The sequence below is a fragment of the Nicotiana attenuata genome, unplaced genomic scaffold (genome assembly GCF_001879085.1).
Source record: "Nicotiana attenuata strain UT unplaced genomic scaffold, NIATTr2, whole genome shotgun sequence".
Classification (NCBI taxonomy): domain Eukaryota; kingdom Viridiplantae; phylum Streptophyta; class Magnoliopsida; order Solanales; family Solanaceae; genus Nicotiana; species Nicotiana attenuata.
Window position 1 is genome coordinate 118,447 of NW_017671818.1, and position 16,362 is coordinate 134,808.

At 37.3% G+C, this 16,362-nt stretch overlaps 2 protein-coding genes across 3 annotated transcripts; both read left to right on the forward strand.

Annotated features, from left to right (window-relative positions):
• The first annotated feature begins 2,195 nt into the window (after nucleotides 1–2,195).
• LOC109210390 lies at nucleotides 2,196–6,721 on the forward strand. The gene is made up of 2 exons (XM_019373789.1): nucleotides 2,196–5,805; nucleotides 5,944–6,721. The coding sequence occupies exons 1-2, from the start codon at nucleotides 5,505–5,507 to the stop codon at nucleotides 6,225–6,227; spliced, it is 585 nt and encodes a 194-aa protein (XP_019229334.1). The 5' UTR covers nucleotides 2,196–5,504; the 3' UTR covers nucleotides 6,228–6,721.
• Nucleotides 6,722–9,381: 2,660 nt separating this feature from the next.
• Nucleotides 9,382–12,584, forward strand: LOC109210391 (equilibrative nucleotide transporter 3-like). 2 transcript variants are annotated; one of them, XM_019373791.1, is made up of 10 exons: nucleotides 9,382–9,539; nucleotides 9,850–9,934; nucleotides 10,062–10,166; nucleotides 10,282–10,437; nucleotides 10,526–10,669; nucleotides 10,764–10,869; nucleotides 11,015–11,190; nucleotides 11,281–11,441; nucleotides 11,820–12,078; nucleotides 12,174–12,584. In XM_019373791.1, the coding sequence occupies exons 2-10, from the start codon at nucleotides 9,887–9,889 to the stop codon at nucleotides 12,282–12,284; spliced, it is 1,266 nt and encodes a 421-aa protein (XP_019229336.1). In that variant the 5' UTR covers nucleotides 9,382–9,539; nucleotides 9,850–9,886; the 3' UTR covers nucleotides 12,285–12,584. The 2 variants fall into 2 exon arrangements, with proteins under 2 accessions (XP_019229336.1, XP_019229337.1); XM_019373792.1 differs by lacking the exon at nucleotides 9,382–9,539 and adding an exon at nucleotides 9,546–9,647.
• The last annotated feature ends 3,778 nt before the right edge of the window (nucleotides 12,585–16,362 follow it).

Sequence of the window (16,362 nt, forward strand, 5' to 3'; positions counted from 1 at the left end):
TGTAGAGCTGAAGTTTTCCGGTTACAAAGACAAAAACTTCAGCTCTAGAGCTGAAGTTTTCCAGTACAAAAGAAAAACTTCAGCTCTAGAGCTTAAGTTTTTATTTTATTACTGGAAAACTTAAGCTGGAAAACTGCTTAAGTTTTTATTTTATAACTGGCAAACTTCAGCTGTAGAGCTGAAGTTTTCCGGTTACAAAGACAAAAACTTCAGCTCTAGAGCTGAAGTTTTCCAGTACAAAAGAAAAACTTCAGCTCTAGAGCTTAAGTTTTTATTTTATAACTGGAAAACTTAAGCTCTAGAGCTTAAGTTTTTATTTTATAACTGGAAAACTTAAGCTGGAAAACTGCTTAAGTTTTTATTTTATAACTGGAAAACTTAAACTCTAGAGCTTAAGTTTTTATTTTATAACTGGAAAACATAAGCTGGAAAACTGCTTAAGTTTTTATTTTATAACTGGAAAACTTAAGCTGGAAAAATGCTTAAGTTTTTATTTTATAACTGGAAAACTTAAGCTGGAAAACTGCTTAAGTTTTTATTTTATAACTGGAAAACTTAAGCTCTAGAGCTTAAGTTTTCCGGTTACAAAGACAAAAACTTCAGCTCTAGAGCTGAAGTTTTCCAGTACAAAAGAAAAACTTCAGCTCTAGAGCTTAAGTTTTTATTTTATTACTGGAAAACTTAAGCTCTAGAGCTTAAGTTTTTATTTTATAACTGGAAAACTTAAGCTGGAAAACTGCTTAAGTTTTTATTTTATAACTGGAAAACTTAAGCTCTAGAGCTTAAGTTTTCCGGTTACAAAGACACAAACTTCAGCTGAAGTTTTCCAGTACAAAAGAAAAACTTCAGCCCCGTGGGCTGAAGTTATGTGAAAAAGCGGGTACGCTTGCAATTTTTTTTGCAAAGCGGGCACAAGTTAAAATGTGGCACAAAAAACGGGTATAGATGCAAATGCCCCCTTATTTAGGCCGAAGTTTCACGTCAGCCCAAACTATATTCTTGGGCTTTTCATATACGTCGCGGAAAAGCCCATCCGGAAAATTTAATTTATGGCCATCTAAAATTTCCAAGTCTTGTCGTTAATTAGCATTTCCCTTAGCAGAAATAGAGCTACTCATTGCTCAAGAAAGTTCAATTGGATTCTCTCTGTCACTAAATTATAGTACTATTTATACAGAAAACAATTTTTTGTTTGTTAACATGTATATTTCTAAATCTCCTTTACGTAGTGAGTCAAAAATCACTTTATGCCATAGGTTTGAATCCAAGGTGTTCTCTAACTTTAGTAATCATCTTTATAGAATTCCGACTGCCCTTAGGTTACAACTTACAGCAGCGTAAATATTGAATTTGAAACGCAGATGGAAACGAGCCTAAAATTGCTTGTTAGACGACTACAGCATGAGCAAATAAAGACTGAGAGGAAACGAGTGGACAAGAGAGTCTAATGCACGTTTTTGGAAGTTGGACAGTATTGTAGTAGTCTTTAATTTGGACTTGTCACTTTTGTCAACGAGTTGTTGAGTGTTCACACACCAGCATTTCAATGCAGAAACTTAGCACATTTTTGGGACTTATATAGTACGTATACGTTTCCACAAGCTAATACATGTACTTTGGAAACCAAATGCTGATTACCATATGACGTGTTTCTACATTATATTGTAAGAAAATAACTTTTATGTTAATGGTTTATCAAAATGGATTTCGACATTTATTAGTGACATGTAACAACTGACATATCATGCGTAACGAGAAGAGACTTTAACAGTCCTAGTAGATCACTTTACTTCCTTTCATAGCATTATAGTATACGAATGAATTAATATTTAATCAATTACCACAAGCAATAGGATCAAGTTTTGTTATAACTTATATACATTCTTAATCCTGATTAACATATCAAACTCTTTAGAAAGACTCGCACTAAATACAAGGTGTTAATTAGCGGCTTGAAAGAGATAATAAGGAAGTTTAGTCGACAGAGCACATCCACTCAAGTTGGAGATTTAATTTACTACTACATAACATATGAGGAGAGTAAACTGAGTAACCAAACGGGAAAGAAAGGTTTGTGACAGTCCTCAAGTTTGTTAATACACTAGAAAATACTAAATAAAATTATTAATTTTTTTCATAAGCAACAACGTTTTAATCAAAATTGGATCAATTCAAAAATTATGAACTAGAACTTTTAATGCTGATAGAAAACAAAATGAGAGGCGCACGATACGATTCTCTCTCGGCGTAGTTTAGCAAACCTACGTCACCCATGGGAAAGAGAGCTCGGATCCCCTCTCAGAAAGCTCTAATGGCGCAGGCCACTGCTGCGCGAAGCAATGCACAGGTGAAATCAAAAGGGAATCAAGCTGGTACGAGTAGGAATTCGTGTAATTTTGAGAAAATGGAACAATTGGGAATTGAAGAGGTGAGTGGGAAGGTTTTGATGGAGGCTGAGCAATTTGAAACTTCAGCAGTACAAGCTACTAAGCCAACAGGAATTGAACAAGCATCGAGCTCTGAATCGAGGCAGCAATCGAAAATTGGAGGTACTAAGATCCACAAGATGAGGTTACTATTCCATTGCATGCAGTAACAGAGAAGTCACAGATGTGAGAAGTAGTGCGGGTAATTGATTCAATAGGGAAGGGTAGGATATCCTGGGCTGATAAAGTTGAGGCTGAGGAAGAATTGATGAAGAAGCCTTGATTTGGGACAATTTTGACATAACCAAAATCTCAAACGCGGGTTTCAAATTGGACTTTGTAGCACCAAAAATGCATGGGGAAATACCTGTTTGTGAGATTGAAATTGAGGAATAGTACTGAATTAGCTTATTGGAAGAATGCAGTAGTGTGTTATGTACTTGGGGCACATCCACCATTTGTAGTGTTAAATGGATTTATCCAGCGAATGTGTGCAAAGCATGAAATAAACAAGATATTTATGTTGAAAAATGGGATAGTACTAGTCCGATTTGACGCAGAGGTGGGAAAAAATGAGGTGTTTCAAGGTGGGATATACCATTTTGACAATAAACCCTTCATAGTTAAAGCTTGTGATCCTACTATGGAATTCAATAGGGAAGAGTTATACTCGATTCCTATATGGTGAAATTACCAGGATTAGACTTCAAGATTGGAGTCCAAAAGGGCTTAGCAAAATTGGAAGCTTAATTGGTAAACCTTTAATGGTTGATCATCAAACCGAGAAGAAGCTAGGCTTGAACTTTGCTAGGCTTCTCATTGAAGTTGACATAGATGGTCCATTACCAGAGAAGATAGTGTTTAAAAATGAAAGAGGTAATTTGGTCGAGCAGAAAGTCCAGTACGATTGAAAACCTATTTTATGCAAATGTTGCAACAAATATGGCCATAATGAGGAAGCTTGTAGAAGGAAACAACCAAAAACTCCACAAAAGCAAACAGATGATCAGGAAAATGAAGTAGCCAAGGGAAGGGAGAAGGGCAAAGAGAAGACAGGGGACAATGCAAGACAAGCTAGCCCTACTGCTGGTGAAATACACAACAAAGAGGTTGAAGGAGCAAAGGGAGGGTCACAGGAAAAAGGGGTTGCAACAATGAATCATAACAAGAGGAATCAGGTAAATGGAGCAGGGTGGATAACTCCATTATACACAACAATCAAGCATACAGGCAAGTGCAGCAGGTGCAGACATAGAATTCTTTTCAGGCTCTTAACAGAACTGAACAACCTGATCAGCTGGACAACATGGTAAGTCGCAATGAGGGAGGCTCAAAAATACCTCTCTCAGGTAATGGATAATATCCTATGCTGGAATATTAGGGGACTCAATGGCCCTAATAAGCATAGGAAAGTTACAATCCTCCGCAATAGTGAGAATATATGTTTGCTTGGGTTGGTTGAAAATAAGGCCAAGGCTAATAAAATACGTGAGGTGGTGACAAAAATATTTAGGGGGTGGAATTGTTTAACCAATTTAGAACACCATTATAATGGTACAATCATGTTGGTAGGGAGGCTGGATTATTTTCATGTTACACAAATGAGTAGCAATGCACAGTCTGTGACATGATATATAGTGCATTGCAACTTAAAAACTCCTTTTATACTTATTGTGGTATATGCCTATAACACAAGAGAAGGAAAGAAAGAACTATGGGGTTACCTGGAATCTATCAGCCTGGGATGTAAACTGCCCTGGCTGCTCATGGGTGACTATAACTCGATATTGAATATAGAAGATAGGATAAGAGGGAGCCCAGTGACAATGCCTGAGGTAAAGGATTTTCAGCAATATGTTACCACATGTCAGATAGAACTTCCCTCAAGGGGAGCATACCTGGAGTGATAAGCAGGGAGGTAGTAGAGTGTACTCAAAAATAGATTGGGTGTTTGTGAATGCGAAGTGGTAGGATACCGTGCCAGATTTTGTAACTATGTTCAAGCCAGAAGGGATTAGTGATCACTGCCATGTAATGATTGAGCAAATCAAGAATGGCAAGAATCCAAAGAAACCTTTTAAGTACTGTAATGTATGGTCAAGTCATTCAGAGTTCCAGACAAGAGTGTCACAAGTGTGGCAAATACCTATAGAAGGGTGCATGATGTTTCAAATAGTTAAATAAATGAAAATGCTGAAACAAAGTCTGAAGGAGTTGAACAAGAAGTTCTTTAAAGATATCGAGGCAGAGGCAGCAAAAGATTGAGAAAAAATTCTCTTGGCACAATTGGCATTGCAAGAAAATTCCTTGGATCAGAGACTGCAAGAACAGGAAAGGGAAAGTTACCTCAAGTTCAGGAGATCCTCATACTTGGCAGAAGTTTATTTGCAACAACAAGCAAGGCAAGCTGGATTAAACTAGGAGATGATAATACAAAGTATTTCTATGCAGTCATCAAGCATAGGAAACTTCAACAATCAATAGTTCAACTGAAGGACAAAGAAGTTAGACTACACACAGAACCTGAGAGAATAGCTAATATATGTAGAATTCTACCAAGATCTATTGGGGAGGAAAGGTGAACAAAGAACTACGGCATTTAGCAGCTTCTGAAAAATGGAATTCTCTTGTCAGTGGATTAACAATTAGAACTGGTGAAGGAAATTACTGGGAAGGAGGTGAAGAAGGCAATGTTTAGCATCGACATCAACAAGAGCCCAGGGCCAGATGGTATGGGAGTGATTTCTTTAGAAAAGCATGGAACATAGTAGGGGAAGGTAACAAAGGCAGTTCTACAGTTTCTGAGAGATGGCAGACTACTAAAGCAACTTAATGCAACCATGATTGCCCAGATTCCAAAAGTACATGATCCTCAGTTGCCAGTCAGTTCAAACCTATCTCGTGTTGTAATGTGATCTATAAGTCCATTTCAAAAATGTTGTGCACCAGATTGAAGAAAGTGTTACCATACCTTGTAACTGATATACAAGCTGCATTTGTGGAGAGGAGATCTTTCATTCACAATGTCTTAATTTGTCATGATCTACTTAGACACTACAATAGAAAAACAACACCAAGATGCGCCTCATGAAGATTGATCTGAAAAAAGCTTATGATATGGTCAGCTGGGATTTCATAGAAGAAGCTTTGCTTGTGTATGGTTTCCCATGTTCGTTTGTTCAGATAGTTATGACATGCATTACCTCGACTAAGTTTTCTGTGAAGGTGAATGGTGAAGGACATGGTTACTTTGAAGGAAGGAGAGTATTGAGACAAGGGTATCCAATTTTTCCTTTACTCGTTATTTTAGTGATGGAATACTTATCCAGAACCTTGAAGAGAATGAGTGACCTCCCTGATTTCAAATTTCATCCAATGTGTAAGAGACTCAAACTTACTCATCTGATATTTGCAAATGATATTATGATCTTCTGTAAAGGGGATAAAAAGTCTATTCAAAGAGTTATGGAAGTACTTAATCATTTTAGTTGTCTCACTGGACTGATCGCAAATGCAGACAAGTCCAATATATTCTTGGCAAGGCTTACAAGTGAAGTACAGGAGGAGATCATTGCAATGACAGGATCTGTACCAAGAACACTCCCTATAAGGTACCCGAGGTTGCCTCTGTCTTCAAAGAAGTTGAGCAAGATGGAATGTCAGCAGTTATTAGATAAAATTACAGAAAAGATCACAAATGCTTATTCAAGGCATTTGTCTTATATAGGAAGGTTGCAAATCATAAATGATGTCTTGTTTTCAATCTATAACTTTTGGGGAGCAGTCTTTATTCTCCCATAAAGTGTGCTTAAAGCAGTTGACAAGAGATGTAGGGACTACCTATGGGGCACATCAGAGGAACACAAGAAGATAGCACTGGTGGCTTGGGAGAATGTGTGTAAACCAAAAAAGTATGGAGGATTGAACATTGTATACGGTGAAATCGGAGGGTCCAATTTCTCGTCCTCGAGGCGCCTCAGAAGATCATCTCAAAGGCTCGAGGCCGCGGCCGATTATCCTTCCTCGAAGGTCGTCGATACTCGACCTCAGGGTAGTAATGATCACGGTAATGGTAGAAATGGGGAGTTCCCAAGGCATGCGGCTAGGGCTGACACAGTCTAGCGGGCTACTCTGAACCCAAATCAGGACGTCATTTAGTTGTCCCATCTCCAGATCTATGTAATTAATGCACTTTGTACTACGTTGGAATTCCCCTCCTATATAAAGGGAATCCATGTCACTTTGTAATGGTCTGTTGCTTCAGTTGCTCCACACGAAATATACAAGAACATTCTCTGTGCTTTCTAACATATTCTCTTGATATTATTGCTTCCATTTATTATCTTCATTATGTTCATCATTTATTGCTTATCATTGGACATAAAGAGCCTTCATTGATTTTATCATAACTGTTAGTCATACTTCAATCACCTTCGATAGCTCACAGTCGAGCCCCGGAATCGACCTCGAGGCCCCCGAATCGACAAGCTCGAGGCCCCGATTGTCAACTATCGATTTGATTATCACCTCATTCTTAACTCTTATTTCGTTTCTAAGTCTCACGCATAGCATCAACTGCTTAACAACTAACATAAAAATAGATCACGTATTTTTAGAGTCCCATAATCAAATTTAATTGTTATTACCATTTTCACGGTAAACAAACATAAAGGGATGCAGTAATTGGAACGCAGCCTCAGTGGAAAAACTACTCTAGCAGCTAAATGAGAAATAGGATTCACTTTGGGTGAGATAGGTGCATGGCATATACATAAAGCAAAATGATACCATTTGGAACCATAGCCCTTTAGTGGATAGTAGCTGGTATTGGAGGAAGCTTAATACACTTAAGGCAATCATGACACAATGGTACCAGAGAGGTAAATATACTCTCACACCTAGTGGACAGTACTCAGTAAATCAGAGCTATAATGCACTACTGACTGGATTGGTTAGATGCAAGGTTGCTGATTTAGTATGGACCAATGTTATGCAGCCAAAGCACAGGTTCATAGTTTGGTAGGCTAATCAAAAGAAATTGCTCACAAAGGAGAGACTGCAGCACATGCACATAATAGTGACAGACAATACATGCAGCTTATGTGGGAATGGAGTAGTGGAAACAATGCAACATCTGTTTGTGGATTGTGAGTGGATAAGAGAGATGAGAAGCGAGCTAAGTCAATGCACATATATTCAATTGATGGCCAGAGGAGTTACACAAAGCCTACATTGGTTGAAAAGTAGAAAATGGGAACAACTGAAGAATGAAGTAGTGGCATCCATATGGGGGGCAACGATATACCACACATGGCAGGCACGGAATTGAAAGATATTCAGGAACACAACTATGAATACAGACCTTGCAATTGCACAGATAAAAAAGGAGCTCAAATACATATTAGAGGATATACAAATAGTTAGGAAAGCACAGCAATGTAGACAATTACTGAACAAGTTATGTACTTAGAGGAAAAACTAGAAGTTAGTTTGTGTAGTTGGCAGCATTATCTTTTCTAATTTTTTTTTTCCGTATTTGGAGGTTAATTAACTGTGGAAATGAGTGTAGTGGAGCTATAAGAGCTCAAGAGATGTACTAATTTGATTTGTTAATGGTAATATTTCACATTTATTACTTAAAAAAAAAAAAGTTTTAACCAGCTAAACCAAGAATCTTTTATGCTGAAATTTTGGGCTTTGGTATTTTTCTATAAACACCAAATGGCATACCAAAGTACCAATTTTCTTTTAAAATGCTTATATAAAAAATATTGTACCAAATATCATATAAAATCGAAATATAAAAACATTATACTAATTTTCATTTCAGTATTTATCAAACCATCCATAGCCCTATGCGCAATTGCACCTAAAATCTACCAAAGTTCTCTACTCTCCCATATACCCAACTCTTCCCTAAATGCTACACAATAAGCTAGGGAAAAAAGATGATTAATAAGTTGACAATTCGTAATGTATGGAGCCAACCAAGCCAAAAGCAGTGTTCCAAGATTTCCATCCACCGAATGGTATTTCAAAATTGATGATATACACTAACATCCAATAATATATAATACTTGGATTCTCTTCCACAGCTATACGCCGATGAGTACGACCTTTTTGTTTTTTAATTATATAATATAATAGTCGAAACTCACAAGTTCCATTAATTTAAAAAATTCACACTGTGTACCCTTAACAAATACTTTAGTAGATGTTTAGTTTAAAATGTGGACACAAAACCAGATAGCTTTTCTTCAATGGAAACCCATATATTAATTCGACTTTTCTTCTTCTTTGTTTGCAGAATATTCTGAATACTCCTTTGCCCTCCTTATGCAGATAAAACAATTTTCGGCTTTCATTAGAGTTATACTTGTTTTGGATATATTTTTTTCATTAAAGAGTTTGGGAGAAAAAGGTAACTCAAATAAGTCAGCTGACGTTTGGAAGGTTCTTTTATTTATTTGGTTATTATTGCACCATCACGCTTTCTTTATTTTCTTGGAGCTTATTTTGAAACAATGAATATTGCCACTTCACTTTTTCATCTCGTTTTCTAAAATTCATAAAGTAACATTTATTGAATCTTAGAAAATAACCCTTGAATATCATTCTAAGTTAAGACCCCCTAATCAAATCCCCACGTAATTATTAAACTAGTTGACTGGTAGAGTACGCAACACTTGCTACCTATTACGTAAAGTTCTGTTTGATCATGATTAATTAAGTGGTTTTCTATAAGTGGAGGGTTAATAATAACCTTCAATAATTTATCATCAAAGTGACAGACAAAACCTACATTAATTATATTCCGATTATTATTGCATGGATTTTGCCATTAAATATGTGTATTTCCATAAATGCATAAATATACGATTCCCGATACCAACCAATTACTCCCCTACCACCAAGCCGCTTTATAAGGTTTTTCCACTTCACAATTATCACTTACAATTATAACAGTCATCATAATTGACCCTAGAGATTCCCAAAAATTCATAAAAGAATCAGAGAATCTTCCATTCACATCCTTTTTACATTTTTGCAGTCAACAGAGACTCCATACCTTTTTAACAAAAGGAAGCTTATCTTTTATTGTCACTTGATAAGGTCTCTGTCCTACTACTATTACTTATTATTTCAATGTATGTTCATCTATATATGAACCCTTTTGGTTTAGCTATTTCAGTCTTCTTCATCCTAACTAGTTGATATAAGGTCTTTTTCATACCTTGTTATTGCTTTTTTATTGTGATATTTCTGTTTAATGGTAGCCGTAATTGGTAAAGTTGGTGCCCGTGGAAACAGGCTCTTGCTATGATAGACCTTTGTGGTCCGGCCCTTCTAACAGCTGTGAGATTTATGTTTACACTGAATTATAGTATCAAAGATTGATATATGATAGTTTGTGCAATTGCAGTCTTTGGTGTTGGGATTTGATCCACAAAGAAGCAGCCATGACTACTGCTATTTCAAGCATTAGTCCAAGTCCTACTAGGCTTGAGGTTTGTTTCAGACTGTAATTTTTTTTTTACTTTATCCTGTCATGGTTGTTAATTGTTATGGTAAAAGTAGAGGAGTTGTTTGATAATTTGGCGTAGTTGGGATATAAATGTATGTGAATTTTTTCAGGGGAAATTTATGGGTATGCTTGTCTGTTGGATTCTGGGACTTGGCTCACTTGTTTCTTGGAATAGTTTGCTGAGCATTGGAGATTACTACTATGCACTGTATCCAGTGAGTCTTTCTTCCAATGCAGTCGCAGAAAATTAGAAAAAATGCAATCAAATCACCTGGATTTTTGAGTTTTTGAACATCTACTGACTGGTTTTATTTTGTCTCTGTGTTGAAGAATTATCATCCTTCAAGGGTTCTCACCCTAGTTTATCAACCGTTTGCACTTGGAACAATGGCAATTCTTGCATATAATGAGGCAAAAGTTGATACAAGAATGCGCAACTTAGCTGGATATACTCTTTTCACCTTAAGCACATTTTCACTCATAGTGGTATCTTCTGCTTTTTCTGATTTCTGGTTTTTATGTTGTTGTTATTTTGCTCAATCTTTTTATAATATGTCTTTACGCTTCTGTCCAGTTGGATTTGGCGACGTCTGGTAAAGGTGGACTTGGAAATTACATTGGTGTATGTGCTATAGTAGGTACATTTGGAGTTGCAGATGCTCATGTTCAAGGTGGAATGGTTGGAGATTTATCCTTCATGTGCCCTGAGTTCATCCAAGTAGGTTGCAGTAACATTTTTTAACTTATTTCTACTTCAATTACTACATGAAATCCTGAATTAAGTTTGTAGTTTGACTCGATGAATTATGCAGTCATTTTTAGCTGGTCTTGCTGCATCTGGAGCTCTCACCTCTGGTTTAAGGCTAATGACCAAAGCAGCTTTTGAAAACAGTAGCAACGGTCTACGCAAAGGAGTTAGTACGTAATTCTGATCTCGTTGTTGGAAAGTTAAATAGAATAACACTATGCTTGATTTACTTTCAATCCTATCCAAATTGATGTATCTTGACATGCTGTGTTGAGTTCCCCCCCTTGAGAAAACTAATAATTCTTGATTTTGCAGTGTTGTTTCTTGCCATCTCCACATTCTTTGAATTCCTATGCATCCTTCTATATGCATTCATCTTCCCTAAGCTACCAATTGTAAAGCACTATCGCACAAAAGCAGCTGGAGAAGGATCAACAACTGTTGCAGCAGACTTAGCTGCTGCAGGCATCCAAACTCAACCAATCGAAAAAGTAAACAACTTTTTCTCCTCAAACTAAAAACTGTTATAAGTGATGTTCATGATCATAATTATAATTCATATGTTTCATTTAACTCGACAGGCTGGTGATGATGCTAAGCAATTACAACGTCTGAGTACCAAACAATTGTTTTTCCAGAACATTGATTATGCATTGGACTTATACTTAATATATGTCCTCACTTTATCAATTTTCCCTGGATTCTTATATGAGAACACTGGTACCCACAAATTGGGCTCATGGTAAGTTTGCATGCCTAGAAATCTTTGCTATAGTAATTTGTAATACCTCATTAATTTATTTTTCAACTATCAGGTTGAATGGTCTACATCAATAATAGTCATTTTTTAAGAAAATCGATAAAGTATTAAAATGAAAAATATAGAATGTTCCAATCTGTAGAAGTAGCATTCTGGAACTCCATGTGCATCATTAATATTATCAAATTGAAATTCAAATGGCACACTGTTCCATATTATCTTGAGCATGTGCAGAGTCAACTTGATATCTTGGAGTTCTCACCCAAAGAAGATAAGACATACTAGGCTAAGTTGCTTTAACTGCATATTAATTTGAATTACTGATAATAATGTTTTTCTTAAAAAATGGTTTTATTACAGGTATGCTCTAGTTTTGATAGCAATGTACAATGTTTGGGATTTGATAGCAAGATACATTCCACTGATAGAGAAAATCAAGCTTAAATCACGAAAAGGCCTCATGATCGCGACACTCTCTCGTTTCTTGCTGATCCCTTGTTTCTACTTCACTGCAAAATACGGCGATCAAGGCTGGATGATATTTCTTGTATCCTTCTTGGGACTCACAAATGGTTATCTCACTGTTTGTGTCATGACAGTTGCTCCTCAAGGATACAAGGTTGGTAAAGTTTTACTCTTACAGAATACATAGAGATGTCATTTTCTTCATCATTTCTTAAATTTTAACACTTGCTGGAATTTTGATATTTGTAGGGGCCTGAGCAAAATGCATTGGGTAACATACTAGTGCTATTTCTACTAGGTGGAATATTTTCTGGTGTTGCCTTAGATTGGTTATGGATTATTGGTAACGGGAAATTCTGAGGACTCAAGATGGTATGGCTTGACAGAACAATAGCTAACATTGTAATTTAGTGGAAATGATCGTATAGTTCTGGCTCTGAAATCTGCATTTCTTTCCTTTCATATCATGTTTCAGCTTTTAGGAACAATTAGTTGAGTATAGAGAGTGATGAAATTGCCATACGTGATGATTAAACTTCTTTGTGGATTGTGAAGAGTGTTAAAGAAGCTTTAACAGGAAAATTCTGAAGTTAACGTTGGTGTAAACTGTAAACCTTCTCTTGAGTTTTTGTCGCAAAATGGATAAGAATTTAACCAAAATCGAAAAACACTTCGAGTATTGAAGGGGAGCCTTGGCGTAACTGGTAAAGTTGATATCATGTGACCAGGAGGTCATGGGTTCAAGCCGTAGAAACAGCATCTTGCAGAAATGCAGCGTAATAATAGACGCTTGTGGTCCAGCCCTTCCCCGGACCCGCGCATAACGGGAGCTTAGTGCACCGGGCTGCCCTTTTTTATCAGGACGATACATTATTGTTTCTACTATACAACATAGTACTACTGCTGCATACTCTGCTTGAAATTGTTTAACTATTAGTAGTTGAAAGACCGAAAGGGCCAGTATTGATTTTTGGCGGTTCTGCAATTATAGAGTGAATCGCATATTGTTTTGGTTTATCTAGTAAGAAATGTGTTTGCTGAAAAGTTATCATATACCTTATGAGTGTAAACAATATAAATAAATCACGGAAAAATCATAGCAAACCGTAATAATCCATTAGACCAAATGAAAGATGCGCAAATAAGTACTCAGCGTTAGGAAGAGAGACATTAAAAGCTTTTATTGATAGTATTGCTGTGGTCTGCCTCTCCATGAAGTGGTTCAGAGCCTTACAATGATGTTCCACTTTCCCATAATATGTGTATCGTTATATCTTTCTCTCTCTCTTGAATAGTAAAGAAGAAGAAGCCCCCCTTTCTAGGGCTTCCTCTCTTGGTATTTATAGTTGTGAGCTTCGTGAGCTGACAATAAGTGGCCGTGACCATGTTGGGGTTTCGCCTTCATGATGACGGACGGGACGTGGCCTTGTTGATCGAATCAGATAAGGGTTGGATACCGTTAATTCTGAGTGGTCGTACCACTAATCAATCATGAATTAGCTTAAGACGGGATTACCTTCGTTAATTATCGTGAGGTCGGATTCTGACTCATACAGTTAGTCCCTCCGCTTATTGAGGTCGTGCCTTGGCCGAGCTCGATGAGTGGATTTCATCGACTGTAGTTTGAGAAACTCGGATAGGGAGGTCGACTGTCGCTTCGGTCGAGGCCGAATTCTCTTTGGTGATGGCCCTTAGCCTTGTAGAGTGTCAGTGTTTTGTTATTGTGTTATCAAGTCGCCGTTCGATCGAGGTTGGACTCTCCTCCTTGGCGAAGGCACTTGACCCTTTAACTTAATTCGAGTGAGGTCGAGCTTTGTTGTGCTCTGATCCTTACGTTTGTTTGGGAGCATACCCGTCGACCATGGCGGACGGTCGTATGTTGTGCGGCCGAGGGTAGTAAGGGCACGCTTGATACGTGTTTGGCGACGTCCAAAATTTTGAGGGCGCGCGGAACATCTCCTCAGCGTTCATAGGTCGTTACAACCATTTCGAGGGCGAGACGCGGGTTGGCGACTGAAAAGCTGCTTCATGGAGCTTGTCATAATGACGCACGTTTCGGTAGAATCGAACCGGTGTGCGGTTGGTCATGTAGTTAATGGTGGCTATTGGGGTTCATGAAAGCCACTTGTGTTGCCTATAAATAAGGGTTGTGGCATTTACTTCTCATATTTTCATTGTTTGTCTGAGAGAGATTCTGAAGAAGTTTTTCTTCCTGCTAATTCACCTTCATCTTGGTTCTTCGATCGTTATAACTTCCGTCTTGTCCATCAAACTTTGTTTCTGTTTCGTTATTGAATCAACAATGGCAGGCAGTTCTTCCCAAAACGTTCTTCCGACGGATCTTCCGGTTAACTCTCCGGTGACTGAAGGGCCATCTCCGGCAATGGGCGGTGCAGAACTGGTGGAGACCGATGAAGCTCCATCGATTGACGAGATAGTATCTCTGCCCGGAGGTCCGATGACTGATTTCACCGCCGATGGTGGGGAGGATCAGGTGGATGAAGCCCCGTTAATGGGGGAGATTGGGATGGCCCAACTACGGGGACAGGGGGTCATCCCCAGCTATGCTGACGTCGTTCTCGCTAGAAGCGAGGAGAGGGTCCACACCGACCGCAGGGGATACTGCGTCTTTTACGCCTATCCCTTCAAGTTGGGGTTTAAGCTCCCGCTCCCAATACTAGTGGTTGATTTCTGTCGTTATTACGGGGTAAGCCCGGGTCAGCTTGCTCCTTCTCTTTACAAATTATTAGCAATGCTTATCAAATATGCAGAACTGGCCGGTAGGGAGGTCACGCTGCAGCATGTGCTTAGCCTCTACGCTCCCCAGAGAGTTTGTGGTACCATGATTCGAGCGTGCCCTCGCGGGACGAGGGGCCTGACTGTGAAACTGGATGATGAGGTCGACCCTCGCCCTTTCGAGCACTTCGTATGTCAACGTTTATAGCTCGTTCACCATTCACTTATTGCTTTATTTAACAATTTATAAATTACGTAGCAGTGCCATATGATCTAATTTTTAATTCCTCAACAAAAATTTAAATGAAAAATAATCAATGACAAATGATATCTTAGAAACATACAGTGTCGTGTTTTTATACCCATACATGTATCTTATTTATCTAACATATTCTCTCATATTTTAAGATGTTCATAAAAATGTTTGAGTAATAGTAATTATTTGCATTAATTATTTTAATGATGATAAATATAATAGAAAGAATACGATCAATTTACCATTATATGTGCAGCGAAAATTCAAAACATATCCATAGACGGGAAATAAAATTAGAGTCAGGTCCAATGAAAAAACCAGGTAGGGATAGAAGGTGTTCAATGGTTCGGTTTCGGATTCGGCGGGTTATTTATAAAATTCTCTGTACCAATCAACCAAATTTTTTTCGGTTATTCTATATTATTGAATATAAATCAAAACTAGACTTTCGAAACCGTCGCGTTTCTTTTCGGTATCCGGATACGGTTCAGTAATTTTCGGATAATTTTTAAAATATCATATATAAAACTTCACTAATAGAAGATAGAATGCAATAACATACGTTCTATAGTGACTTAGCAACTCTCTAGACATTCTTTTACTGTTTAAAGGCATATTGAAATGACAAATTAAAAAAAAATGACTATAGTATAGCATCCATCAACTACTCTTCAACAACGTAAAAGAAATCAAACCAAAGGCAAAGAAATTATAAATCACCGAGTTGAAAGAAAATGATCTTAATACCAAGCTAGAATATCGATGGGAACAAACTCAAGAATAAAGTCTATAGAAGATTTAAATATTCAAAAAGCATAAATCTAAATTATATGAAAGGTTAAACATATTCGGAATACATTATAGTTTGCTACTCATAATCGCTTAGAGTTTTACTGTTGTGTCTTGCTAATAAAGAATACTGAAATAAACTAGCTTAAGTTAGAAAGTAGCATAATAGGGTTTAGGAATTAGTAAATTTTGAGTTTAATTACTTAGGCTGTAATAGTTTTTCATAACTCCAAGGCCCAAAAAAATTCAATGCATATTATTTAAACTTAAAAAAAAAGATATATATTCCACATGGTAAATTTTATCTCAAGTACGGTCGGTATTTATATCGGATTTATTTTGTGTAAAATTAAAAATCTACCCTTAATTATCAGTTGCAGTCTTAGATTTATATTAAAAAAACCTACAATGTTCTTAAAAAGAAACCTAAAAATCGATCTGGATTTGCGATAACGGTCATTCAGATCGGTTTAATCGATTTCAATATCCGAACTTGACACCCCTAAAACCACGGCATTCAACAAGGCTGGTTCATAATAAAAAGTCCATTCGTCTAAAATGAGTCCAAGACTATGAAACTCAACAGTCAAAGGATACAACGACGCAGAGTGAAGGTGTAACGCTAAAGTTCAGCTAGCTATTCTTGTTACATTATTT